The sequence below is a fragment of the Podarcis vaucheri genome (assembly GCF_965113315.1).
Source record: "Podarcis vaucheri genome assembly, chromosome: 8".
Lineage (NCBI taxonomy): Eukaryota > Metazoa > Chordata > Lepidosauria > Squamata > Lacertidae > Podarcis > Podarcis vaucheri.
The window spans coordinates 80281912-80309446 of NC_138766.1; the positions used below are offsets into that span (position 1 = coordinate 80281912).

At 45.3% G+C, this 27535-nt stretch overlaps 1 protein-coding gene across 1 annotated transcript; it reads left to right on the plus strand.

Moving 5' to 3' along the window:
• Positions 1–375: 375 nt before the first annotated feature.
• Positions 376–25931, plus strand: TBC1D31 (TBC1 domain family member 31). Its single transcript, XM_082235537.1, has 22 exons — positions 376–534; positions 1908–2054; positions 2583–2698; positions 3514–3692; positions 4070–4221; positions 5423–5582; positions 6528–6728; positions 7654–7830; positions 8999–9078; positions 9377–9523; positions 9728–9861; positions 10709–10842; positions 10951–11130; positions 13320–13552; positions 14883–15035; positions 17009–17144; positions 18244–18336; positions 19041–19181; positions 20075–20269; positions 21919–22069; positions 24212–24343; positions 25645–25931. The coding sequence occupies exons 1-22, from the start codon at positions 458–460 to the stop codon at positions 25782–25784; spliced, it is 3258 nt and encodes a 1085-aa protein (XP_082091663.1). The 5' UTR covers positions 376–457; the 3' UTR covers positions 25785–25931.
• The last annotated feature ends 1604 nt before the right edge of the window (positions 25932–27535 follow it).

Consider the following 27535-nt stretch of genomic DNA (forward strand, 5'->3'; position numbering starts at 1 on the left):
CGACCACAAAGAGGAGGAAGAATGAGAACCCAAGACAACCTTGCAGCTAAACAATAAAAGCAAACTTTAAAGCCTCCTGAATCTAACCCCACAGCCTTGGCCGTTAACACCTGAACCGGCCCGCCTGCTCCCAACGCCTCCCAAGCGCAGTTTCCACCTGTGGGGGTGGAAAAGAAACCACAACTCCCGGCATGCAACGGGGGTGGATTGGCCCATCCTGAGAAGGAAGCGGAGGGGGGTCGAGAGATAGAAGCCTCTCCTGCCTTTTGGCGTTCGGGAATCCTCAAAGAAGACGAGGGAGGTCTAAACCCACCCCCGGCGGGATTTTGGTGCCTTCCGAAGTAGGCGGGGCCACGGAAGGCGAGCGGCGGTTGGAGCGGGGCGGGGCCTGGGCGGTTGGAACCTTTTCGAGCGGGAGGCGGCGGCGGCGGCGGCTTCGCCTCAGTTCCTCGTCAGGATGCAGAGCTCGGACCTGGGGAGCCGGGAGGACGGGAAGATTTGGCACCGCAAGCCCTCCCCGGCCACGCAGCAGGGGTAAACCGTGCGGGGAAACTGGCTTTAGGGGGGCTGGGGGGGGCCCTGTCCTTGGGTGTCATCAGTGGAGCTCCCATGTCCAGGAGCAGGCTACCCTTTCGGTTCCAATGCAGTCCCTACTGAATTGGCCTCTCCTTTTTTAAAATATTTTTTAATTAATTTTCAGCATATCATTTTCCACAGTGATAAAACATATACAGTGGTACCTCAGGTTACATACGCTTCAGGTTACAGACTCCGCTAACCCAGAAATAGTACCTCGGGTTAATACAATAAGCTCTGCTTATAGAGATGGGAGACATAGAGGCATACCAAAAAACGAACGTGTTTGCATTAGGGGATGTTCTGAAGTAGAGGACCTTATGCATTATATCTTGCACTGTCCGTTATATAATGATGCAAGAAAAAGATTTTTGGTACCTATAATGACAGGGTCCCCTGGCCAGAACCCCTTTTATATGATGTTATATTTCCTTGCAGACACAGATAAGTATGTGACCTGGCGGGTAGCACTTTTTGCAACTGCTGCTAGGAAAATTAGAGCAAATTATATAGCCAAGGTAGCCATCAACTGTAAAGGAGATGAATTTATTTGATCCCATCTATCTACCTTAGGCCATGCTCTATCTTTGTCACCAAAGTCTGAGTATAAATTGCACACTGTATTAATTGATATAGTTTTTAACATTAGTGACCATGTGATGATTTTAGCTTATGAATTTTATCGTTTAATGTTTTTATTTGTACATTGGGGTACTTTTATAGCTTTGTTTAGAGTATGTAATGTTTTAATAATATAAATGTTTTAAGTCTTTTTTTACCAATTCAGTATATTTTCTTTTAATTGTCAAATAATTCTGTGTACATTGTGGCAGCCTTTGGCTATGTGCAATAAAACTGACTGAGACTGAGACTGAGACCTCGGGTTAAGAACTTTGCTTCAGGATGAGAACAGAAATTGGCCTCTGGTGGCACAGCGGCAGCAGGAGGCTCCATTAGCTAAAGTGGTGCTTCAGGTTAAGAACAGTTTCAGGTTAAGAACGGACCTCCAGAACGAATTAAGTACTTAACCCGAGGTATCACTGTATTGACATCTTATACACATTTTTTTGATTTCCAAAAAACGAACATCACGGCCACTGGTCCCATCACCTCCTGGCAAAAAGAAGGGAAAGAAATGGAGGCAGTAAGAGATTTTACTTTCTTGGGCTCCATGATCACTGCAGATGGTGACAGCAGTCACAAAATTAAAAGACGCCTGCTTCTTGGGAGAAAAGTGATGACAAACCTAGACAGCATCTTAAAAAGAAGGGTAGGGGAAGGTGCTCTCACCACTTCTTAACACCATTCTGTTGACGACATCTTGTTTTCAGAGTCATCGTAAATATTATTCACAGTGCCACAGGCTATCATTCCAAGACCATTCGCTTTTTGAATGTGGCTTTTGACAGTTCCGGAGATGCACTGCTTTCTGGAGATCATCAAGGGAATATCTATGTTTTTGACTTGGTGGGCAACAGGCAAGTGCTGCTTCTTTGTCTCTGATCTTTTGATGTGCTCTGATTAAAAATATATAAACTGTGGGTCAGTAGAGGGATACATACACTAGCACAGTTTTAAGCATGAAGTAGTGAGGTGAGCTCTTTCTAGATTACCCCTCCTGGCCCTAGTAAGTTCCTATCCAGTTGTTTATATACTCAAAAAACTGGGCTGATTTCTCTGTAACTCTAAAACATAGTTTAGTATTGCAAAAGCAAGCTTAATGAAGCCTTATCTCAAACACTGCCCACCCTGTTGCCAAGAACAGGCGCAAATAGCAGTTTGGAAGCTTTTGCTTCTGGTTTTTGCTAACCATGGTTTATTGTGTTGTTTCAACCTCACAAACTTTGGTTGATTTTAACAACTGTTATTTTGGCTACTATATAGCCTGTGATATAATCACAAAGGCTGTATTGAGGCATGTGTCTTACCAACAATCACTCTTTGATTTATGGCTGCAATGAGTTTTCCTTGTCTTCTGAAGTAATAATTTTGATTTGTACAAATAGGTTCAAACTGGTGCAACGAACAATGCAAGCTTGTACTGCTCTGGCATTTAATCTCCGCAGGAAAACAGAATTCCTTGTGGCTTTGGCTGATTATTCCATTAAATGCTTCGACACAGGTACTGAGCACGGTTAACAAAACCTGTGTTCCTTCTATATGACTGCTTCTCAGTGTCTATTTCATCTCGTGTGTGATGATAAAACTAGAGCTGCAGTTTTCAACTTCTTTTTCTCACTGAAAATTCAAAACACTTGAAAATTGTTGAGGATCTTGGTGAACCACTTAATGGCTTTTCTGCCTGTTGTAGCAGTTGTAATGTGGTGATCTAGATGCTGTGTGGTTTTTTAGTTGTTTTATTTTAAAAACAACCATACAGCAGTTAAAAAGCAATATTAATGTTTAATGCAAGAGGTGTCCCATCTCTTGTCTTCAGTCACAAATCCTCTAATACACCATGGACTACCAGAATGACCCTCGTGGACCACTGGAGGTCCATGGATTAGTTTAGGAACCTCAGAACTGGAGTTTTATTACCTTTGATTAAACCAGGAGTACTGAACCCTTTTCAGCCTGAGAGCAGGACCCAGAACTGACCCAACCTCCGCTACTCTCCTTTTTAAAACAACAATACATTTTTATTAATAAACTGAAGATAAAGAACATAACAAAATATGTGCTATGATAACCTTTCCACTGGTTGTTTTTGACGTGGGGGGGCACCTGCTTATCATCTGACAGGTGATTCACCTTTCAGGTTGGAAGTGAATCTGGGCGTAAACGCTGTCTTTGAAGCATCTCTGCCAGAGTCAACTTTCATATGGCTTCCCCTGTTTGCACCGGACACCGCTGAGACTTCCCCCAGAAGCTTGAATTAGACTGTGTGCTAGAAGGTCCCACCACGATCTTATCTCTTTGCTCTTCTTCTTTTCTTAGATACCAAAGAACTTGTTAGTTGGATGAGAGGACACGAATCTTCGGTGTCCTCCATCTCCGTTCATGGTTCCGGTAGATATGCCATCACGTCATCTACCGACACAGCCCAGCTTTGGGATCTCGACACTTTTCAGAGGAAAAGAAAGCTGCAGGTCCGCCAGTCTGTGGGCATTCAGAAGGTCAGTCCAAAGAAACATTTCCTTTGCCCAGGTTGCCAACCTTTTTGACACTTTCAGAGAGGCTTAGACAGTACCACATGGCCCGCTCCAGCCATTGTTGCGAAGTATTTGCTTTCAGTGATCGCTTCCTGCATTTCCTCCTTTTGCCAGAGCTTGATTGTGCTTCACAAACTCAAGCCTGACTTCCCCCATTTCCCAGGTTCTCCTGGAGTCCTAGTCTCGGGTACCTCAAAGCTCATGTGGTCCTATCCCATTACAGAAGTGTAAGAGATTAAACAGTTGAAATCTGGAAGCGCATATTTTAGAATTCTGTACCTTGGAGGTATTTCCTGCTCAATGCATGGACTCTTTCCAAGTCTTCCTCCCTGTGATTTCAGGTTTTCTTTCTTCCACTAAGTAACACCATCCTCAGCTGCTTTAAAGATAACTCTATTTTTGCCTGGGAGTTTGATACCCTTCGCTGCAAGTTTCAGCTGCCTTCGCCCGTTGAAGGATCTTCGTTGAGCTACAAAGTTTTTGCTGTTACAAGGTAATTCACACTACAACCATGCAGAAGTCCTTCTAGGTAATGCTGAGTTATGGTTAGATTTTCTGGAATCCATGTGTCTTGAGAGACAATAGATTGCGCCTTTGGTGGTGAAGTCAAACTGTTGGAAGGTTACAGTTCGTACCATGACTGTAGAGACTGATATGGAGAGGGGGAGGTGGCCTATAGGAAGGAAGTTGAGCAGTTGGGGGAGTGGTGCAGGAAAAACAACTTACTCCTTAACTTAAAGGCTTGATGAAGAGAGCACAGTAGAGGTTATATTTTCTGAGAATCATCCAGAAAAATAATCTCTCAGAGGACCTGTTGATGGCATTTTACCATTCTACTATTGAGAGTGTATTAAGTTATGGTCTGTGTGTGTGGTTTGGGAGTTGAACAGTCAGGGAGAAAACAATGCTGTCCAGGGTTGTAAAGACTGCAGAGAGAATAATTGGGTGCACTCTTCCCACCTTGGATCAAATCTACGCTTCCAGGTGTCATAAGAAAGCGGCAGAGATAGCGCAGGATAGTGCGCTCCCTGGAAATGATCTCTTTCAGCTTCTGCCTTCTGGAAGAAGGTACAGGGTTATAAAGACTAGGACTAGCCGTCTGAGAAACAGTTTTTATCCAAATGTGATTTTCGTTTTAAGTGCAGTGTAAGGTAGTCTCTGTGGGAGTATATTGTTTTTAATTATGGGGTATCAGAGTTTTTAGGGGGTTAACCAGGCTGGGATAGCAGGCTTGTTGGTTTTTGAATGATGTAGATTTTTTCAATTTCGTTGTTCTGTATGGGACAATGACAATAAAGATTATCGTATAGTATGGCAGAGATCTGTTTTATGCCAGCTGGGGCAGATGAAGGCGTCTGGTTTTGCTGGTACAGGTGTACCATGGGCATTCTTCTCTCTGCACTCTTCCCAGCAGTCATTCCTCCTCTGGTCAGTGTCTCATCCCTTTTGATTTATTTTTCCTCTGCTGTTGGCCAGAGGTGCTTGCCTCCAATCAGCTGGCAGAGCCGGGTGCATTTTACTGAGTCAGACTGTTGGTCCACTTGGCTTGGTATCAGCTACCCAGACTAGCAGCGGTTATCCAGACAGTCAGGTGGAAGACATCCACACCTTCTGGATGCAAAGCAGGTGTTCTACCACTGTGCTGTGACTCTTCCCCTCCATTCACATCAACTATGTCTTGTTTTGGGATGCAGAGACGGTCGTGTTCTTGCAGCAGGGGGCAAATCAAACCACCTTCACTTGTGGTGCTTGGAGTCCAAGCAGCTGCTTCGGATCATCCAGATGCCCACCAAAGTGCGAGCCGTTCGCCACCTCGAATTCCTCCCAGACAGCTTTGACGGTGGTTCGAATCAGGTGGGTGGCAGAGTTCGAAGCAGAATGGTGTTCACTAAGCTCCTGATAGCTGGCACATACCATATTTTTCCATGTATAAGACGCCCCCATGTATAAGACAAGCCCTATTTTTTTAAACCCATAATTAAGAAATTAAATTGTTTAGCTTTTGGGGGGGTGGGGGAGGTCACTTCCACCAATCGCTTGCCCTAGCCACTGCCAATCACACAGCTTGCCACAGCCACCAATTGCCTGCCCACCCACTGCCACCAACAGCTCACCCGCCCACTTGCCCCAGCCACCAATCACCCGCCCAATCACTGCTGCCAATCTCCTGCTTGCTGCTGCCATTAATTGCACGTCCCCACTTTGCATTCGCTATCTGTGTATAAGACGACGCCCAATTTTTGCATAATTTTTTTTTAAGCAAAAAAGCATCATCTTATACAGTGGTACCTCGGGTTATAGACGCTTCAGATTACACGTTTTCGGGCTGCGCACCCAAGCGTCAAAGCCAGGGCACCCTATATCAGCAGAGCGAACTGCACACACAGAATAGGCGTGAGGCTTGTGGAAGCATACTACAACTACAGATTTATTAATCATAAATCAGCACAAAGAAACATGTCGTCTCTCTCTTTGTCTTCTCAGAGAGACGGGGAAAAGCAAAGGCTATACACACAACGGAAGTTCCCAGAAAACTGTGCTGGAATGTAAACAAACATGTGACAACAGTTCCATGTCTGCATAATTTTTTAAAAAAACCTGTTGCATTAGCATCTGCATATGTAAATGAAAACCATTTTCCTGCCTACAAAATATTACTGCATAATCTTACACATGCCTGCCCAAATAGAAGTCCTACTTAGGATCACAGCATTGTTATGTCTGTTTGCTTAATAAAGCAAATTAAGCTCTTTGTCCGTTCCACATTAGCTCTCTTACACCCTCTTCTTTGCCCTCTAGGTTCTTGGAGTGCTGAGTCAAGATAACATCATGAGAATCATCAACATAAGGACATGCAAGCTACTCTTTGTTGTCGGCAGCCATGAGGAGGGAATCAGCCTTGTTGCAGTGAGCCCTAATGGGAGGTACATTGCAGCGGTCATGGAGAACGGCAGCCTTAACATATATAGTGTCCAGGCACTGACAAAAGAAGTAAACAAGGTACATCAGAAGAATCCTTATGAATCAGACCAAAGGCCCATGCAGTCCAGCATTCTGTTCTGACAGATGCATTTAGGAAGTCCCTGCCGGCTGTTGCTTTGGGCCTTCAATTGAATGTGTTTTCCTCTGGTCCGAGTTGCTTCCAGTTCCAATGCTCTGCTGTGGAAGAGCTATGGCTTCAGTGCGGGAGGAGGGGGTTGCAATGGAAAATCAATGGGCAGGGGACCCTTCCTCCCAACCAGTCCCCCCCGCAAGCAACACCTCATGTGTGTTACTTTAGCAAATATACATCTCAGAGTTCTGATTTCAAACCAGGTGAAGAGTTCACCCTGGAGGATAATGGCTTTGACTTGATTTATAATTTAAGGTGGGTTGGAAACTACTTGATTTAGTCTGCACATTGATATAACCTTGGGTTACATTCGCTTCAGGTTACAGACACTTCAGGTTACAGACTCCGCTAACCCAGAAATAATACCTCAGGTTAAAAACTTTGCTTCAGGGTGAGAACAGAAATCGTGCTCCGGTGGCGCGGCGGCAGCAGGAGGCCCCATTAGCTAAAGTGGTGCTTCAGGTTAAGAACGGATCTCCGAAATGAATTAAGTACTTAACCCGAGGTACTACTGTATGCCATTCTTATGAATCGAGGGGGGAAATATCTACCTTAAAAGCTTAAAAACAATCAACCCAGATTTGAGTCTTTGGAAAACTGCCTTATCCACTAATGCCTCTTGTGAGTTATAGGGCAGAATTTAGACAGGCTTCTAGAATTACATTTCTTACTCTACATTTCTTACTCAGCAGCATATTGGTTTGTATTTAGGCAGTGACCAGGATTATTTAGACTTTTAGCTGGGTTTTACAGAATACATTCTGTATTCTGGCGTTGAAAGGTTTTTAATGGATCTCCTTCCTGAATTTTCAGCCTCCCCCACCTCTGTTTAAAGTGATTGAAGACTCGTCCAAAAGCAAATTTGACACTACCAAGCTGACAGTGAGAGTAACACCCGGCATCTCAGAGAGACCCTGGCAATCGAAAAGGGGAAAGATCCAAACCAAAAGGTTAAAACCACAGCCAGATGTGTCACATGAGGATAAAGAGGTAAGAACCTTTGACAGGGTAGGGCCAAGATCTGATTCCTGAAGTAGAAAATCCACACACACTACCGTGAGTTTCTTAGGGTGGAATTAATAAATAAAATAATAAGAAATAGAAGGTTGCCACTACTGTGACTGACTGTATGGAACAGCCTTCCCTACCATTGATGCCCTCTAGATGTGCTGTTGTTTTCCTAAACTACGACTCACATCTTCCCTGACTATTGGCCATGCTGGTTGGGGCCAATGTGAGTTGGAGTCCAACATCTGGAGGCTACCAGGGTTGAGGAGGCTAGTATAAATCTTCCTCCTTGGAAATAGCGCACCCAGGGTTCAAATTTCTGCTACGACCACTAAGGGACGCAGGTGGCACTGTGGGTTAAACCACAGAGCCTAGGACTTGCCGATCAGAAGGTTGGCGGTTCGAACCCCCGCGTCGGGGTGAGCTCCCATTGCTCAGTCCCTGCTCCTGTCAACCTAGCAGTTCGAAAGCACCTCAGAGTGCAAGTAGATAAATAGGCACCGCTCCGGCGGGAAGGTAAACGGTGTTTCCGTGCGCTGCTCTGGTTTGCCAGAAGCGGTTTAGTCATGCTGGCCACATGACCTGGAAGCTGTACGCCGGCTCCCTCGGCCAATAAAGCAAGATGAGCGTCACAACCCCAGAGTTGGCCACGACTGGACCTAATGGTCAGGGGTCCCTTTACCTTTACTTTACGACCACTAAAGCCAAGGCAGGATCTCCTCCCCAATATGTTTCTGAGCTAAAAAAATTTGGAAGATACATGTTTCATTCCACATTTTATTCCTTCCCAGTTCCCAGCTCTTTCTCCCTTACAACTTGGCCGAGATGAGTTCTGCCAGAGAGATGCAAACATCCCAGTCTGGGAATACCCCTCTCGCCAAACATCTGGTGATTTTGCACGGTTGATTCAAAAGTTGTGCCTCACAGGGTGGCCACTCTAGGGCAGCACCCAGCTGGTTTTGAAAATCAATAGATGGCATTTCAAGGTGCAAAGGACAGAAAAGAAGGGCAGCTTGGTCATAATGAGGACCCACAGTAGAGACTGCAAGGTGCAGAATTCAAAATGGAGGAAAGAGGTTAGAGAGGAGAGACAGGAAGGGCGGGAAAAGGCCATCTCGGTGCAAGAAGTAATTTGTGGCTCCTGTTCCAGAATGAGCTGCCCGATGGATTGAACAAGAAGCGGCTGCGAACCTTGCTGAAAGGATTTGGGGAGTATCCTGCAAAATACAGGTGTGTGGGGTGCAAACCTGGTGTCTTTCCTTCTACCAGAAGCAGAGCCACTACACCAACCCCATAGCAGGGGGGTTGCTGCTGCTTACTGCAAGTGCGAGGCAGCGGGGAAGCCTGTGTGGTGCATGTGTTCTGGTGGAGACACTCCTGCCATTGCATTTGCACCCTGCTGACCTCTCCGCTGCCTCATCCTTCGCAGTAAGCAACTGTGACCACACCTGTTGGGAAGCTAGCACTGTGGCTCTGCCGCTTCTGAACAAAACTGGCCTGTATCTGCAAATCTCCCTTGTCGTTACAGAATGTTTGTTTGGCGGTCCTTACTTCATCTCCCAGAAAACCACTTGGCCTTTAGCAGCCTGTTGGATAAAGGGACCCATTCAGCCTTTGTGCACCTTCAGAATGAATACCCTATTAAAAGCAGGAAACTCTTGAGAGTCCTGCAAAGGTAAATATGGACATGTTTTCAGGTGGGAAGGAAGGGAAGATGAGCCCCAGCTAGCTCAGCCACACTGACTAGGGCTGATGGGAGTTATAGTCCAAACCATCCGAAGGGCGCCAGCTTAGTTAAGGCTGATTTTAACTCTTCACTAAATGAGATTCTTCTTGGCCAACTTTTCTCTGAGCCCTTGCTTCTTCTGTCCATGCACAGGACCTTATCTGCTCTAGCTCACTGGTCCGCCATCTTTGGCGAGATGCCCTACGTCCCTCTGTTGGCCTTCCCTTTCGTCAAACTCTTCCAGAACAATCAGCTCATCTGCTTTGAAGTGGTTGCTACTGTAATAGGTAAGGCAGGAGTGCTCTTGAATGATGACACACTTCCTATACTGTGGGCTGTCTTTGAATAATGATATGTTGGTTCCGTTAAGCCAGGGTTTCCCAGACTTGGAGTCTCCAGCTGTTTTTAGACTACAACTCCCATCATCCATAACCATCAGGTCTAGTGGTCAGCAATGATGGGTATTGTAGTCCAAAAACAGACGGAGACACAAGTTTGGGAAACACTGCAATTAAACCAAGCTACGATTGTCCAAGCACAGGCACTGCCTTCCAAGAGACCGCTTGCAAATAACAGAGAGCTGTGAATTGCTGGTGCAGCTATGGAGTCCAGCATCCACTCGATTTCCACAGTAAAGAATGTGTGAGTCCATTAAAGGGGGAAATTGTTTACCAGCTAGCAAAATGCCCCTTGTTGTGATGGCTGGTATGCTGAGGACTTCTGTGGGATGTGCAGCATACCTCTGTGTGCCCCGAACACAGGCACATTCAACCCCCAAGAGCCCCTCTGTCAATAAGGGTTGGGCTACCGAATATTAGGAATGGGTGGGAGAGGTTTTGCACTGCTCAGAAGTGTCCCCAATCACAGCATGTAGCTTTTCCCAATAAGATTGAATGACGTCTATTCACATGCTAGCAGGAGCTGCATCAAAATGTCACAGCGTGTAATGCTGTCATTGAAAAATGTCAAATGGGAGGCACATTTGGGAGAAAGATTCAATATCACTGCCCCCTTGTTGCATCCACCAACTTTTCAAACATGAGTTAGTCATTCGTGGGACCAAAACTGCAGGCGAATTTGCATTTGTGTGCTGCTGTTAGTGCAATGAGCTGTTTCTGTTTCTTTTCTTTTTAGTTAATTGGTGTCAGCACTGGTTTGAGTTTTTCCCCAACCCTCCAGTCAACATCCTCGGCATGGTGGAAAACATATTGGCACACCATGACAAAGAGCTGCTTCAGCATTTCATGAGCTACAATATAACATCACAGGTTAAAAATAAATACATATTCAACCTTCGCATGGAACAATATTAGCATGAGATTGTTCAATGTGTTGTGCTTAGGTGACCATTAATTGTCTTTGCCACCTGACACCAGGTTTACGCCTGGCCTCTTCTGGAAACCATGTTCTCGGAGGTTCTGACAAGGGAGGAATGGCTGAAAATGTTCGATAACATCTTCTCCAACCACCCTTCCTACTTTCTGATGGTGGTTGCTGCTTACATCATCTCTTCCAGAGCTCCTTTGCTTCACTGTAATCAGAAGGAAGACTTTGAGGTGAGCATCTTGCTGCTGGGTCGGCGTGTCTCCTCATGGGGCCTAACTCTATTCGCTTGGGAGCCTAGATCTTACTGCACGACCCAGTCCACACTAGTAGATAACTAAGCTCTATATCAGGGTGACTAACCTGTGACCCTCAAGATGTTGTTGAACTACAGTTACTATAATCTCTAGCCAATGGCCATGCTGGTTGGAGCTGATTGGAGGCATAGTGGAGCAACATCTGGAGTAGGGAATGTGGGAGGAATCCACCAAATTGGTACTCAAAAGCATACTCGCCTGACTCGATCTGGGTGGATCACAACCTGTATCAGATCGCGGATCCACTTCACAATCTGCAGCCTTGCCAGAATCTTTACAAGGTAGGCTGACGGCTGCAGCACTGCCTCTGTTCTGATAAAAGGTATTTCTCACATTTTTCAAAAATGAGGTCGCCCAGCCACTCCCAGACTGTAGATAGGCAGATAAACTGTTTTTATAACCTCCTAAAAGGCAAGAAGGGATGCGGGTGGCGCTGTGGTCTAAACCACTAAGCCTAGGGCTTGCCGGTTGTAAGGTCAGCGCTTCGAATCCCCACAACGGGGTGAGCTCCCGTTGCTCTGTTCCAACTCCTGCCCACCTAGCAGTTCGAAAGCACGTCAGAGTACAAATAGATAAATAGGTACCACTCCAGCGGGAAGATAAACAGTGTTTCCGTGCACTGCTCTGGTTTCACCAGAAGCGGCTTAGTCATGGTGGCCACATGACCTGGAAAAACTGTCTGCGGACAAATGTCGGCTCCCTCGGCCAGTAAAGCGAGATGAGCGCCGCAACCCCAGAGTCGTTTGCGACTGGACTTAACTGGCTGGGGTCCTTTACCTCTTAAAAGGCAAGAAATAGCTCTGCAGCCCTCAGACCATTATATAAGCCCTATTTGTTCTTTCTTCATTGCCTTTATGTTTCTGTGCAGATTTCTTAAGGATTTTCCTTTCAGAATCTGCTCAGCATTGGAGTGGAACAGGCTCGGTCCCCTCACCAGGCAGAACTGGGACAGACCAGATCCTAATTTGTCTACCCATCCCTAATCTGGAGAGACCCAGGTTAACCACCCTTGCTCTCAACTGGCATTCTTCAGCCTTGGGTCCCCAGATGTTGTAGGGCTAAAACTCCCATCATCCCCAGCCAGCTTAGTCCAGCGATCAGGGATAATGGGAGTTGTAGTCTAACAATATCTGAGTACCGAGGGCTGAAGATCACTGCTCTAGGTGAAAGTCAGTGCCCCTTGGCATGAAGGGGGACCCAACTGACAGCAAACCCCGAGCAGAAGAGGAGTCACCTCTTACCCTGTTATTCGCGTCATTGACAGAAGGTGGTAGCCCTGAAGGAAGGATTGAAATCTGCTAAATAAATGTAAATGAGAAGGACAGGACCCCACTTGGTGACTCTTTTGAGAGCGAAAGATGTTGCAGTTTCCCCCCCCCCTCTTCTGTTGATTTGCACCCTCATGCATCTCTTAAAGGCATGGGACAGGGCCTTTGTGAGGGAAAACAGGAAATTTATTGGGACAGTGTGACTTTTGCAGCTGCAAAACAGTGAACCAGGGACAGAGTAATGGAGAACTTCTGAAACAACAATGGGACACAAACGCCACCCAAGGCATACTGGAGAACAGCAGCAACTGACAAAAGATAGATATATTACAAGGACAGGAAGAAACACTACAGACAGAATAATTGTCACACGCAGGAAAGAGAGAGTTTGAATGCTTCATCTGTAGGCGTAGAAATCCTTTAACGTGTCAATATGAATGGAAGTCATTGAAACGGCAGTTGCGATATAAGGGATTGGTATTTTGACTGCAGCGTAATTGAAATTTGTAAGATTTTGGAACGCAGAAACAAAATAAATCATCAAACCATCAATTCTAGCACGCACGGGGCGGGGGGCAACAAAATTGTATATTTTCTTAATGCCTTTGGTGCAGGTTCTGTCAGGTTCAAGGCAGGGAGCCCTTTGGCCCTCCAGATGTTGTTGGACTCCACCTCCCATCAGCCTCGTTGACAGTTGGGGATGATGGGAGTTGTAGTTCAGCAGCGCCTGGGGGACTGAGGTCCAGTTGCCATGATCTCAGGAAAGTTGAGCCAGCTCTGAATAGGATCCTCCCCGTATTTATTTCTGTCCTAAACCAAAGGCCACCTTCGTTGCAGTATTTCTTCCACCATCGGAACAACCTCGACGTCGGCGCCGTGCTGAAAGAGGCCTACCACCTCATGGAATGCACCCCGGCCGACATCCACCCGCGCCGCATGCTGGAGGACTTTGTGCCGCTGACAAAGGGCCAGTACCCCGTCTTTAACAAGTACCCCAAGTTCATTGTGGATTACCAGGCTCAGGAGCGAGAGCGAATCCGACAGGATGAGATTGAGTACCTGAGAGAGAGGTATTGAACGGGTGGCAGCAGGGAATTAGTTGGGCGGCCTGTTTCGCAGATCCGATGGGAGGACAATGTAGCCCAATCTTGTAAAGCAGAACTTGGACCATCTTGGTTGGAGATCAGTTGCATTAGAAGATGCTGCGGTCCTACAGTCGTACCTCCGGTTACGAACTTACCGTATTTTTCCGTGTATAAGACTAGGTTTTTTCCCTTTAAAATGTGGGAGCGTCTTATACACGGAGGCCATCTCCCCCCATTTTCTTAAACTGAAGTCCCCCAAAATAGGGGGCGTCTTATACGGGTGGGGTACACGAGGTTCCACTGTATTTATCTGTGGCTCCGGACTAGAAGCAGTGGGTGCAAATTGCAGGGAAAGCAGATTTTGGCTAAACATTTGGGTGACCCTTCCTACTGGCAAGAGCAGTTTGACCGTGGAACAGCCTGCCCATTGGAAATAGTGAGGTCTGCTTTGCAAAGATCTGGTGGCTTTTTGGCTGAAAGGGCAGGAGATGCAGGCACCATTAATGAGTGACACTTGCAAATCAATGTTCCTTAGCCCGTGTGGTTTGATTTCTAACTATGTGGGCAATGACATCCTTGTGTCATTTTGACAGGCAGTTGCCCCTGTGAAAGGGAAGAACTGAACATTTGAAGAGAAAAATATATTGGGTTTTTGGACTTGCCCATCTATTGCCAGTACTGTTGTACCTCAGATTTCGAACGCCTTGCGAGTCGAAATTTTGGCTCCTGAACTCTGCCAACCCGGAAGTGAGTGTTCCGGTTTGCAAACGTTCTTTTGGAACCCAAACGTCTGGCTCGGATTCTGATTGGCTGCAGGAGCTTCCTGCAGCCATTCGGAAGCTGCACCTTGGTTTCCAAACATTTTGGAAGTCGGGTGGACTTCCGGAATGGATTCCGTTCGATTTCCAAGGTACAACTGTAGATAAATGTATAGCCTTTGGAACAATGGGGTTGTTTTTTAATGTACAACAAACTTTTTTTTCCTTTCAGCCTGCATTGCTTTATAATCTAGGCCAGTCTATAGTGATCTATGCTGCCTACGTATAGTATTTGAGATTAAAAACTATTTTGTACTTGGAACTGAAAGCATGATGGACTTGCTTGAACTCTTGCTTCATTAAACTGTCAAGTTTGAAATTAATAATAATAATAATAATAATAATAATAATAATAATAATAATTAATAGTTTTGTTTTATTTTTTGGATCCTGTCCACTTCACTGTTACCCCACGCATTGTGGGCGGCTTCCAACAAATGTAACATCAAAATGAAACATCAAACATTTGAAAACTTCCCTGTGATTGTTCTCTGCAGACAATTGGTCCAGGAGATAGAAGCCAAAGCAGCTGAGCGCAGAGTGGAAGATGAAACTTGGTATCGGAAGCAAGAACTGCTTCAGGAGGCTGAGGAGCAAAGGAGGAAGATTCTGCTTAAGGAAGAGGAGAAACTAGCAGAGCAAAGGCGGAGGTATTTTCCATTTTAGCATCCCTGGTACTGACCACAGGAATATTACTGGAAGAACTGCTCTTCCGCAGATGGACTTGTTTTGCCAAAAAAGTAATGTTTCATCTTGCAAAATATCATTTCCCTGTTTAGATTACATCTGTAAAAAGCTCTACGTTATTGGGTCACAGAGCAGGGTGGATTTGATTTAAATCAAATCAATTTAAATCACAAGTCAGTAAGACTTGGTTTAAATCATTTTTTTAACAGACAGACTCTTGCTGGTATAATAATATTTACAACCAGATGAAGGTTTCATTTTTGGAATAAATTTTCAGAGTAGTTTTTACAGTTACATCAAAAATTACTGATTTGGCTATACTATTAGAAATACACAGATAATTATGAAATTATTGTGAGGTTTAATAAGTTAACTTTATATTTGGACAACTTTTCTGCCATAATTTATTGGAAGGGTGAAAATAACCATTTCCTTAATAACAATTTAAACAATTTTTGTAACTAAAGCAATAACATTATAGCATATGTATCCATGTTTGTTAACTGATGTGGTTAAACAATTAAAAAAAACAAAAAACCTTAGAGTTTTAGCACACATGAAAAACTTAAAACAAATCCTTATTTACTGATGCATAGTCTTTGGACTACAGTGGTGCCTTGGTTCTTGAACAGCCTAGTTCACAGACAACTTAGAACCCGAACGTCGCAAACTCGGAAGTGAGCATTCTGGTTCTCGATATATTTTTTTGGAAGTCGGACGTGTCCTGAGCTTCTGGTTTTAATGTTTCACTTCCGTTTTAGAGAGATCGCGCTGATTGGGCTGGTGAGAAGTGGTGTCCTGGCAGTGCTCTGAAGCACAGCTGCTTTGACGAGAGAGAGATTGAAAGATCGTGCTGATTGGGGGAAAGTGTCCCGGCAGCATTCTGCAGCTCAGCTGCTTTGACAAGGGGGCTGGCTGGCTTGGGGGGCAAAGAGAACTTTTGCCTCCCTTTCCTCCCCACCCCACTGAAACTCTCCTCTCCTGCATCCAGTAAGCCACCTCCTTCCCCACACACACCCAAACGTGCACTTCGTCCCTCCAGTTTGAGTGTTTCCTCACACACACACACACCGCTTAAACTCCCCCTTCCCTTCTCATCCCTCCAATGGCAATGGGTAGATCACTACCAGTTTTTGATACTGGGTAGTAGATTGCGGCCTGGTTTATTGCTTTCATTTTCTGGATCAGTGGTCTCATTAGATAGTAAAATTCATGTTGAATTGCTGTTTTAGGGGTTGTTTTTAATTGTCTGGAACAGATTAAACCATTTTGCATTGCTTTCTATGGCAAAATGCGCCTTGGTTTAAGAACGCTTTGTTTTTGTTGTTTTTAAAATCATTTTTATTGATTTTCCAATAAAAAACATCCAATTAAAATATAAAACTAAAATAAAAAAGACCAAATTATAGTCCAAATTATATTTATTAAATTTTCGGAGCTCCCCACAGTCTGGATCTCTGAAGCATATCTCCACATCTTAGTTTCTCAATCATGTCAAACATCAAGTACTTTCATAACTATATTTGTTAATATATAAGAACGCTTTGGTTTTGGAACAGACTTCCAGGACGGCTTAAGTTTGAAAACCAAGGTACCACTGTGCAATGTAACTTAAATAGAAAACTATCTTTAGAAAGATTTTTCCTCCAGAAGCGTTTTATTTTAAAAATCCGATTTAAATTTTAAAAATCTGTTGTAGTTTTTAAAAAATCTTTGATTTTTATCCCTGTCATAGAGTGAGAATTGCTACAATAGGCAGCTGGAAGCTGCTTCCAGAATTTCACACTGCATCAGTTTTTGGGCTACACTTCTCATTATCCCTGGCAATGGTAGCTGGGGCAGCTGCTTAGAAAATGCCCAGTGTCACTTTTGTATCACAAGAGGGTCACTTGTTCCTGCCCTCCTTGATTCCTGTCTCTTGGTTTGCATTTTGAAGACTAGCGGCTGTGAAGCGAGAGCTGAAAGTGAAGGAGCTGCAGTTACTGGAAGCCGCCAGGAGGCGTTTCCTGAAGTACCAGCAAGATCAGCGGGAAATGGAGCTCAAACGGCTTGATGACGAAATTGCAAGAAAGGTAAAGCTCTGTCCAGCAGCAACACTGGGAAGGGCCAAAGGCTCCCCATCTCAGCTTTACTCTTCTGCCTTTAAATGCCTCTCCTGCATCTTTCTCCTGCTTGGGTGTGGACCAAGCCGAAAGTGGATTGCAGAAACCAGCAGGTGTCGCGACTTTGAGGGCTTTTGGAGCACTCTCTCATTTCCCAGGGCCAACTAACAGCTTTCTTGAGTTGGGTGAGCTGGTCTCTCTATGGCCAAGTAGCCATCGTTTGAGTGTGTGGATCCAGCCCCAAACAACTTCACTATGGGTTTGGGTTCACCAAGACCTGAAAAGTTAGACCCTGCTGGTCTAGATCCAAGTAGGAAATCTGTAAGGCAGCGGTTCTCAACCTGTGGGTCCCCAGTTGTTGTTGGACTACAACTCCCATCATCCCTGAGCTCTGGCCTTGCTAGCTAGGGGTGATGGGAGTTGTAGTTCAACAACATCTGGGGACCCACAGGGTGAGAAAGGCTGCTGTAAGGGGAGGCTGAGAGGTGGAAGATGCCTTTTTACGAGAAGCTGTATTGGTTAATGATACCGCTTCCCTCCACCCTGGTGTGTGGGTGGGTGTGTTGTTGCTATTTATTTATATATACAGTTGTACCTTGGTACTCGACCGTTTTGGCTCCCAAACGCCACAAATGGTCTGGTTTGCAAACGTTTTTTGGAAGCCGAACATCCGACACGGCTTCCGATTGAGTGCAGGAAGCTCCTGCAGCCAATTGGAAGCCACGCCTTGGTTTTTGAACCGTTTAGGGAGTCAAAGGGGCTCCTGGAACAGATAAAGTTTGAGAACCAAGGTACCACTGTATTCGGAGATGCTGGCAACAAAAGGAGGACATCGTTGCTCTTCTGGGCTAAACATTAGGAAGAACTTCCTGACAGTAAGAGCTGTTCGACAGTGGAATTTGCTGCCAAGGAGTGTGGTGGAGTCTCCTTCTTTGGAGGTCTTTAAGCAGAGGCTTGACAACCATATGTCAGGAGTGCTCTGATGGTGTTTCCTGCTTGGCAGGGGGTTGGACTCGATGGCCCTTGTGGTCTCTTCCAGCTCTATGATTCTAATCTCTTTCTGTCCTAGGCATCTATGAGAGAGCAAGAAACTGCTGCTACAGTTCAGGATGCAGAAGTGCGGCAGATGGAGCTCACGGCACAAAGGCGGCTTTTTGAGCAGGTTTGTGTGCTTCGCTTGCTGGGACCCTGCAGTCGTATCTCATCTGAAGGCAGCCCTGTTTAGGGAGGTTTTTAATGTTTGAGGTTTTATTGTGCTTTTAATTCTGTTGGGAGCCACTCAGAGTGGATGAGGAAACCCAGCCAGATGGGCAGGGTATAAGTAAATTATTATTATTATTATTATTATTATTATTATTATTATTATAAATTGTTGTTGTTGTTGTTGTTTGCCCTTGTTATTTCACTGTGGTTTGGTAGACATTTGATGCATCTCTACAATTGGTTAGAGCTTTATCCTCTTCACTGTCAAAGCTGAGATTGGATGCAGATGGAAATCTGAGTGGCTTGGAAAGTTTACTGTGTTGGATAGGGACCGAAGAGGTTGGATGGCCATCTGTTATGTATGATTTAGTTGAGATTCCTGCGTTGCAGGGGGCTAGACACGATGACCCTCAGGGATTGCTTCCAACTCTGTGATTCTGTGCTGCCCAATCTGATTTTCAAATTGGCAACGGGCTAGAAATCCGTCCGTTCTAACCTGCAGAATCGCTCTGGCTCCTCTTGTTTGGCATGGCAGTTCAGTCCTTTTTTGTACCTTTTGAAGATGCATCCCTGTTAGTCCTTCTGATACAAAACAAACTCCAGCTGATAAAAAACACTCTTCCACGCCATCCTTGTTTCTAACCAAAGTTTCTACCTCGGCAGAAACTACTCAAAGAGCAGGAAAGTGTGGCTCAGGAAGTAAAAGGGGAACTGGATGTGAGCCGGGCAAAAGCTGATCACGAAGACCTTTTCCTTCAGAGGCTGATTGAAATTGAGCAAGACGGAGAATCGAACGCAAAGCAAGTAAGAGCAGAAATTGTTGTAGCTCCTGATTTTTAACCTTGTGTTGGAACACACAACTTTTCCCATAATTCATAATCAATATTGTGACCCCCATCTTGTGCCCATCCTGCCCCACACTGTCTCAGTGAATGGTAGTGGCGCCTACTGTTGGGGAGTGTGACTCTGTGCCCCCAAACCAGGCCAGTCTCTCCTGGCTTCACATGCCTATTCATCTCTAGATGTCTTTTAAACAAAGCAAGCTACTGTACCTTCAGGGTTACACAGAAAGTTCACAAAAGGTCTGCTCCACTTACCCAAATATATATATTTATATATACTTGAATATATATATACCTGTATACCTGAAGGAGCGTCTCCAACCCCATCATTCACCCCTGACACTGAGTTCCACGCCAAGGGCCTTCTGGCGGGTCGCTCACTGCAAGAAGTGAGGTTACAGGGAACCAGGCAGAGGGCCTTCTCGGTAGTGGCGCCCTCCCTGTGGAACACCCTACCGTCAGTTGTGAAGGAAATAAGCAGCTATCCTATCTTTAAAAGACATCTGAAGGCTTTTAGGGAAGTTTTTGATATTTAACGCTGTACTGTTTTTAACACTTGATTGGAAGCCGCCCAGAGTGGCTGGGGAAACTCAGCCAGATGGGCGGGGTATAAATAATAAATTGTTGTTGTTGTTAATATACCCATTTATTAGTGATTTGTGGATAATGGGGGGGGGGGAGATTCCTTTTTGCAAAGCCTCCTTTTTTGATCGCCTGCTGAGAATTTTCACCCTTCATAGGCAAGCAATGAGGTGGTAGCTCTTACAAGCCTGGCTCATTCCTCGAGGGAACGGACTCAAAGCCTGTCTTTCCCTGATGCAAATGGTATCTTTCTTTTCTTTTCTTTTTTTTGAGGTGGTTGAAGAATGCCTGGCCAAAGCCGATCAAGAGCACATCAGCACGGACTGGCGGACTCAGGTCCTGCGCAAGCAACGAAGCGGCGACCTGGATCGCGACCTGCGATATCGAGAGCTGGCCAGGCACCTTCGTAACAACAGAATGGCAGAGTCCGAGCTGTTTGGGGCAATGAAAGAGGAGGAAGCCAGAAAAGTGAGTGCTGTGAGGTTGGCCAGAGTTGTTTGCGCCTCTGCTGGTGGACGCGGTTGGGTCACAGGGCACGGAGAGGGACCACTTATGTGGCTGATGAAGCACACATTCAGTTCACCTCTTGCGTGGCTCTGGTTGGGCGGCTTACGGTGTGTTGCTTCCTATTCCTTCAAAATGTAGCAGCCCGCTTGCTTCCTCACCACAGTCCCAACTGTTGCGTTCCAAAGGCTAGGAAGGATTGGACCCTGATTAATAAAATACACACGAGGCTTGGCCAGCAAGATTCTGGGAGGAAGTGTGTATAATAATCTGTCACACCCTGGCCCAGTTCCCTTTTATTAACAAAAGAACTTATAACCCAGTGCTGTAAGAACCAATCAGATGTCCTCTGAGCATTTCAAAAACATGTGGGACAAAGTTAGATGAGAGAAATCCTTTTAACTACAAAGAAACTATTACCTACTTGAGCATGCAGAGTAAATAAAATAGGAATCAAGGAAGAATGCTTTTAGCAAACCCCGGAGGTCATAAACAGCAGTAAACAGGAGAGGAAGGACAGGTAGTATTTACCATCTCCTTGTGAACTCTCTTCCTGACCCTAAGATTAACAAAGCTGACAAAAGCTATATCAAAAGCTACCTTCTATATTTATGACCCAGGATGCCTGGTGAAGCAACTGGCCTGTGTAATATGCTATACGTGACTGTCAGGCAGAGAGAATGGACAGAGATGCAGAGGCTTGTGGGATTTGATCAGAAATTATTGTTAATGAATCAAGCCCAGTCAAAGCAATGCTTTCATCGCTGACACAATGGCATGCTTCATTTTTCATAATTCCTCATAGCAATCCCACCTGACCCCCCCACACCAACTGGGATCCCTGCACTTATGCCTCTATCCATCGCCTTCGTAGAAAGCTCTGGAGAAATTCGAGGCCGGGGAAGGGGACGCGGGTGGCACTGTGGGTTAAACCACAGAGCCTAGGACTTGCCGATCAGAAGGTCGACGGTTCGAATCCCCACAACGGGGGTGAGCTCCCGTTGCTCGGTCCCTGCTCTTGCCAACCTAGCAGTTCAAAACACGCCAGTGCAAGTAGATAAATAGGTACCACTCCGGCGGGAAGGTAAATGGCGTTTCTGTGCACTGCTCTGGTTCGCCAGAAGTGGCTTAGTCATACTGGCCACATGACCCAGAAGCTGTACGCCAGCTCCCTCGGCCAATAAAGCGAGATGAGCATCGCAACCCCATAGTCGGTCACGACTGGACCTAATGGTCAGGGGTCCCTTTACCTTTACCTTTAAGAGTGCTGGTCCCTGATGCTGCTGCCTCCTTCTTTAATAATAATAATAATAATAATAATAATAATAATAATAATTTATTATTTATACCCCGCCCATCTGGCTGGGCTTCCCCAGCCACTCTGGGCGGCTTCCAAAAGAATATTAAAATACTATAATACATCAAACATTAAAAGCTTCCCGAAACAGGGCTGCCTTCAGATGTCTTCTAAAAGCCTGGTAGTTGTTGTTCTTTTTGACATCTGGTGGGAGGGTGTTCCACAGGGAAGGCGCCACTACTGAGAAGGCCCTCTGCCTAGTTCCTCTCTCTCCCTTTTTCAATACAACATCTTCTCTGTGCCTGTTTTCTTTCAGTGGGAGGAACTCCTGGAAAAGCAAGAGCAGCTAGCAGCAGAGCAGGCTGTGACCGCTGCTTTGGATGCCAACAGGAAGCGCTTTCTTGAACGGGAAATGAATGATGCTGTAGAATTGGCTGAGAAGCTCCAAGACGAAGACAGCTATTTTGGTGAGTGCCTCCTGCATGCAGTCCACGTGCTTTGTTCATTTATTCAGGCATTTCTGTTAAAAAGAAAACCTTTAATACTACCTCAGACATCAAAGTTGAAACACATGGTAACGTTTGTGGTCCATTTGAAAGCTAGTGTGCTTATATTGTGGATACGATATGTGTGAGCATCCTGTGGCCGTCCAAATCTCCTTGGGCAACAGATCGCATAATCCCTCACCTTTGACAGTGCTGGCTGAGGCTGATGGGAGCCGATCTTTAACATTTACCGTATTTTTTGCACCATAACACTCACTTTTTTCCTCCTAGAAAGTAAGGGGAAATGTCTGTGCGTGTTATGGAGCGAATGCCTGTGGGTGGCGGGGGGAGGGGGATCTGCTGCAGTCGTGAGCAGAGGATCCATGGTTCCCCTTCCTTCCCTCCTCCGTGGCTCGCTTTGAAACTGTCTGGTTGGCTGCTTTAAACCGCGCTCTCTGTCCCTCTCTCCTCCCCACTCAGCTCGCTAAATAGCAGCAAAGCTTTTCAGCTCTCTAAGCCGGGGAAGAGGGAGAGAAGCAGAGCCTGCTTGTTTTAAAAGAGCAAAGCGGGAGAGGAGAGGAGCCTTCTCCCCTTATACCCCTCTTCTGCATTATTAGCAGCATCCTTCTCCACACACCCCACGCCTGCTCCTTGTCCCTTGAGTGCTTTTCCTTCCCTCCCCACTTAAAACGTGGTTACAAAGCACGGATCCACATGGATCCTCAGGATTTTTGCATTGGGCTACCCCAAACTCATCGTCAGATCACATGTCTGTGGCCACAGCATGAACCACAAAAATCATACATCCACTGTTTCGTTTAGAATATTTTTTTTCTTGTTTTCCTCCTCTAAAAACTACGTGCGTGTTATGGTCAGGTGCGTGTTATAGAGCGAAAAATACGGTATATGGCACCTTTATCTTCCAAAGATCTCAAGGTGGCGTTTCTGGTTCCCCTCCTCCCCCTTTCATCCTCGCTAACAAGCCTGCGAGGTTGGTCAGACTAACAGATGGGGACCGGCCCAAGGACACCCAGGGCGCTTCATGGCTGAGTGAGGATTCGAACCCTGAACTCCCAGGTCATAGTCCAACTGTCTTAACTACAGAGGTACCTTGGTTTAAGAACAGTCCTGTTTATGAACGATTCAGTTTATGAACTCCACAAAACTGGAAGTAGTGTCCCGGTTTGTGAACTTTATCTCAGTCTAAGAACAGAATCCGAACGGTGGAAGGGCACCGGCGGCGGGAGGCCTCATGGAAAGTGCACCTCGGTTTAAGAACGGACTTCTGGAATGGATTAAGTACGTAAACCGAGGTACCACTTTATTACACAACATCAGGATAGTCCCATCCCTCCAAGTTTTGACCTTGGTCCAGGCGCTTGCAACCCCCCTTGTCCTAAGTTACCTTGAGCCCAGATTCAAACTTCCTAAATGATTGCGTCAGGGTTAGAATGAAAATAAAATGGGATAACCCCCATTCACACCTCCTTGGAGAAAGAAGGGGATTTGATAACAGTAGTACACTGGAATCATGCTGATAATGTGTTCAATGTGTTCAGTTTATCAATCTCTCCATCATTACTTCATTGTGTACAGACTAGGGGCTGGATAATCCTTGTGGACTGTCCTTCCCTGGAGGATTTTAAGCAGAGGTTGGGTGGCCATCTACCATGGATGCTTTAGTTGAGATTCCTGCATTGCAGAAGGTTGGACGAGATGACCCTTCGTGTCCCTTTCAGTTCGTATGATTTGATGATTCCTGGGTCATCCTGCTTCACAGATAACCTAGACTAGCTCTGTATTTCTGTGGGCCTTGAGGCTAGACTGACATGATGGAGTTGCTCTTGAAGATTGTTCTAAGGTCTTGGCTAGTGTAGGAATGAACCAAGGCGGCATATGAAGGACATGGGCAGGGTATAAAATTATTATTATTATTCAGATAATATGTTCCATGAATAAATGAAGTAGTTTTGTATCACAGCTCCAAGAACGGCATCATTTTCATCATGATTCAGGGTATAACGTTGAGGTGGCTTTGGTGTAAAACTGATAAAATGCATTGGCTCAAAGTGTGCCTTTAACTTAGCAAGAACTTCCTGGATCCCGCCTGTTCCCTTTCTGCAGAGAGACTGCGCGACTTGAGAGCCTCCCAGACCCGAAAGAGTTCAGAATCCCTCCTGTCACCCAGCAAGACTCAATCACAGCCTGGCAACGTCTGCTTAAACGATTCACCGGCAGAAGAAGCATCAAAACACTGTAAGTGGCTAAGCAAAGTCTTTTGGGCTCCTTCCGAACTGACTCTTTATCTGACTCTGAATCTCAGTTGTGGGTTCGATTCCACTCTTGCAGGGAGATGGACTAGATGACTGTCATTGTATGAACCCCAGCCCCAACACCATTGGCCATAGTGGTTGGGGCAGATGAGGACTACAGGTTCCCATGCCTCCGTTAAAATACAGTGGTACCTCGGGTTACAGACGCTTCAGGTTACAGACGCTTCAAGTTACAGTGGTGGCACTGCTGCAGCAGGAGGCCGCATTAGCTAAAGTGGTGCTTCAGGTTAAGAACAGTTTCATGTTAAGAATGGACCTCCAGAACAAATTAAGTACTTAACCCAAGGTACCACTGTATAATCTTCTACCTCCACTGTTGCAGGAATTATGCCTCTGAATGCCAGTTACCAGGAATCACCAGTGGGGAAAGTTCTGTGGGTTCTCAGGTTCTGCTTGCAGGCTTCCCCAAGGCATCTGGCTGGCCACTGAGAGAGGTAGAAAGGTAAAGGACCCCTGGACGGTCCAGTCAAAGGCGACTATGAGGTTGCGGCGGTCATCTCGCTTGCAGGCTGAGGGAGCCGGCGTCTGTCCACAGACAGCTTTCCAGGTCATGTGGCCAGCAGGACTAAACCGCTTCTGGCACAATGAAATACCATGACAGAAGCCAGAGCGCACAGAAATGCCGTTTACCTTCCCACCACAGTGGTACCTATTTATCTACAGTGGTACCTCGGGTTAAGTACTTAATTCGTTCTGGAGGTCCGTTCTTAACCTGAAACTGTGCTTAACCTGAAGCACCACTTTAGCTAATGGGGCCTCCTGCTGCAGCCATGCCACCACTGCGCAATTTCTGTTCTCATCCTGAAGCAAAGTTCTTAACCCGAGGTACTGTTTCTGGGTTAGCGGAGTCTATAACCTGAAGCGTCTGTAACCCAAGGTACCACTGTACTTGCACTGGTGTGCTTTCAGACTGCTAGTTTGGCAGGAGCTGGGACAGAGCAACAGCAATCTATCTCGGGGATTTGAACCGCCGACCTTCTGATTGGCAAGCCCAAGAGGCTCAGTGATTTAGACCACAGCGCCACCCGCATTCTGTCAACTGAGAGAGCACGATGCTGGACTAGGTGCTCAATCCCGCACACTCATCTTATGTTCTTTTCACATGTGCAATTACACTTTCCAAATAAAACATAACTTCGTGCCGCTTTGATCTCCAAAAAGTTGCTGTTCCACGCTTGTAATCCCCAGGGGGCTTTTAATTCTTATCTTTCCTTTTTTTGTTAGTTTCTTTAGACAGAGGACGGCAAGAGCTGGAATCCAGAGAGCAGGAGTTGCTGGTGGAAGTTAGACAGCTCAGGCGAAAGGTCATGTCGCAGGCGCGCGGAAAGCAAGCCCCACCGACAGATGCGCAGTGGAGCAGCTGAAGGGACAACATCTGCCTGCAGATGGACTTTTTCCACTTAGGAGCTGCATTTAAGAGATCAAAGGGACTGATTTTTTTAGACCATTTTTATTCTAAATGCCTTTAGAAATATTTTTGTACATAAAAATAAAATACCAAACGAAAGGTGTAGCTGTTTTCTAAAGCAAATCTCTAAAGTAAAGACACAAGTATTTTCAAATAAAACATCAGCAATACATGGTGCATAAAAGCATGCTGCTCGGTGTCCCTATCAGAAATAGGTCTGGTAACATATTTTGACCAAATCGTCAATGCTGTAGTGCTTAGATACAAGCTTATTTGGCCCCACTGATTGTATAAAGAGGACTAAATCTGCCCAAATTCCAGTAACCCACCTTAATGGAGTCTATGTGCAATCTCTTATATTACTGACAAAAATGATGTTCACTGATGCCAAACAGAAGCATGTCACATAATGAGAAAACACATTGTTTCAGCCCCATAACACGTGGGGCGGGGTGTGGGTGGGTGTGGTTTGAATGTTCTCAAGTTCTCTCTTCCTCAAGAAACTTGCATGCCATGGAAGATAAAACCAGATTGGAAAATACAGTACTCACTTGCTAACAAACAATAAATATAGACTGCACCGCCCCCATACAAAACCATTTATAAATTTATTTGCTGCCCAGTTTTTAAGACACAGCCTACCTAAGAGGGGCAGATTTAGGGCTGCCATTTTTCAAACAGTGAAAATACGGACAGAAAAGTTGTTGAGCTGCTTTTTTTTCTTTTTAAAAAACGGAACTGCCAACATGGGCTGCCATGTATCCGGATTGTCCTGATTTCCGCCCGGACACTGCTGCCAATTGCAGTTTTCCAAATCTATGGCAACCCTAGGCAGCTTGCATCTCATAAAAGCAAACTGATTTTGAAAACTAACCATTTAAAACCCAGCAATGCTACAGGTGTATTAAAACAGAAAAGCCAGCTTAAAAATGACTAGGAACTGCAAATAGATGGGTTCAAAGAACAGGTTAACAGAGGTGGCTCAAACTCAAAAAGTTCTGGGTGGTTTTTTTTAACCTCACTTAAAAATTAGAAGTTTGGGCCACCCACACCTCCATTCCTTAATCTTGAAGAAGGGAGGGGACACAGCAGAAAAGGCCCTGTTTCTCCTGCCCATCAACATGCAGTGGTGGGGGGGGGGGAGAAGGAAATTCCTAAATGCATGGATTGGTTTTGTCTTTTGAGAAGGTAAGTGCAAGGACGTGTGGGAGGCGAATGAGAAAAGTTTAGGAGCTGCTTGTTTGAAGCACTGAGGAGCACTGGGTGCTTAAACAGTGGGCAGTGTGGCATTTTAAATTATGCTGATTTCTCTCCAAAGCAAAATAAGTCAGTATCCAATACACCTAGGAGGCAGCAAGCGTCTTACTCATCAGATGCATGGGGCTTAAAATTTTTAAAATTTAAGTTGGATTTTTAAAAATTTAAATTGGATTTTTAAAAATTTAAATTAGATTTTTTAAAATTAAAATTGGATTTTTTAAATAAAATGTTTTTGGAGGGGAAATCCTTCTAAAGATAGTTTTCTATTTGTTACATTATAGTCCAAAGGTATTCATCAGTATAAATAAGGATTTGTTTTAAGTTTTTCATGTTTTGCTAAAACTCAGTCTAAGGGTTTTTTTAAAAAAAAATTGTTTAACTACATCAGCTAACAAACATGGATACATATGCTATAATGTAATTGTTTTAGTTAAATAAATTGTTCAA

Coding starts and splice junctions, on each gene's coding strand:
- TBC1D31 (XM_082235537.1), top strand. CDS start 458: ATGCAGAGCTCGGACCTGGGGAGCCGGGAGGACGGGAAGATTTGGCAC. Junction 6,729..7,653: donor TGACAAAAGAAGTAAACAAG/GTACATCAGAAG, acceptor CTGAATTTTCAG/CCTCCCCCACCTCTGTTTAA. Junction 9,079..9,376: donor GAGTATCCTGCAAAATACAG/GTGTGTGGGGTG, acceptor TTGTCGTTACAG/AATGTTTGTTTGGCGGTCCT.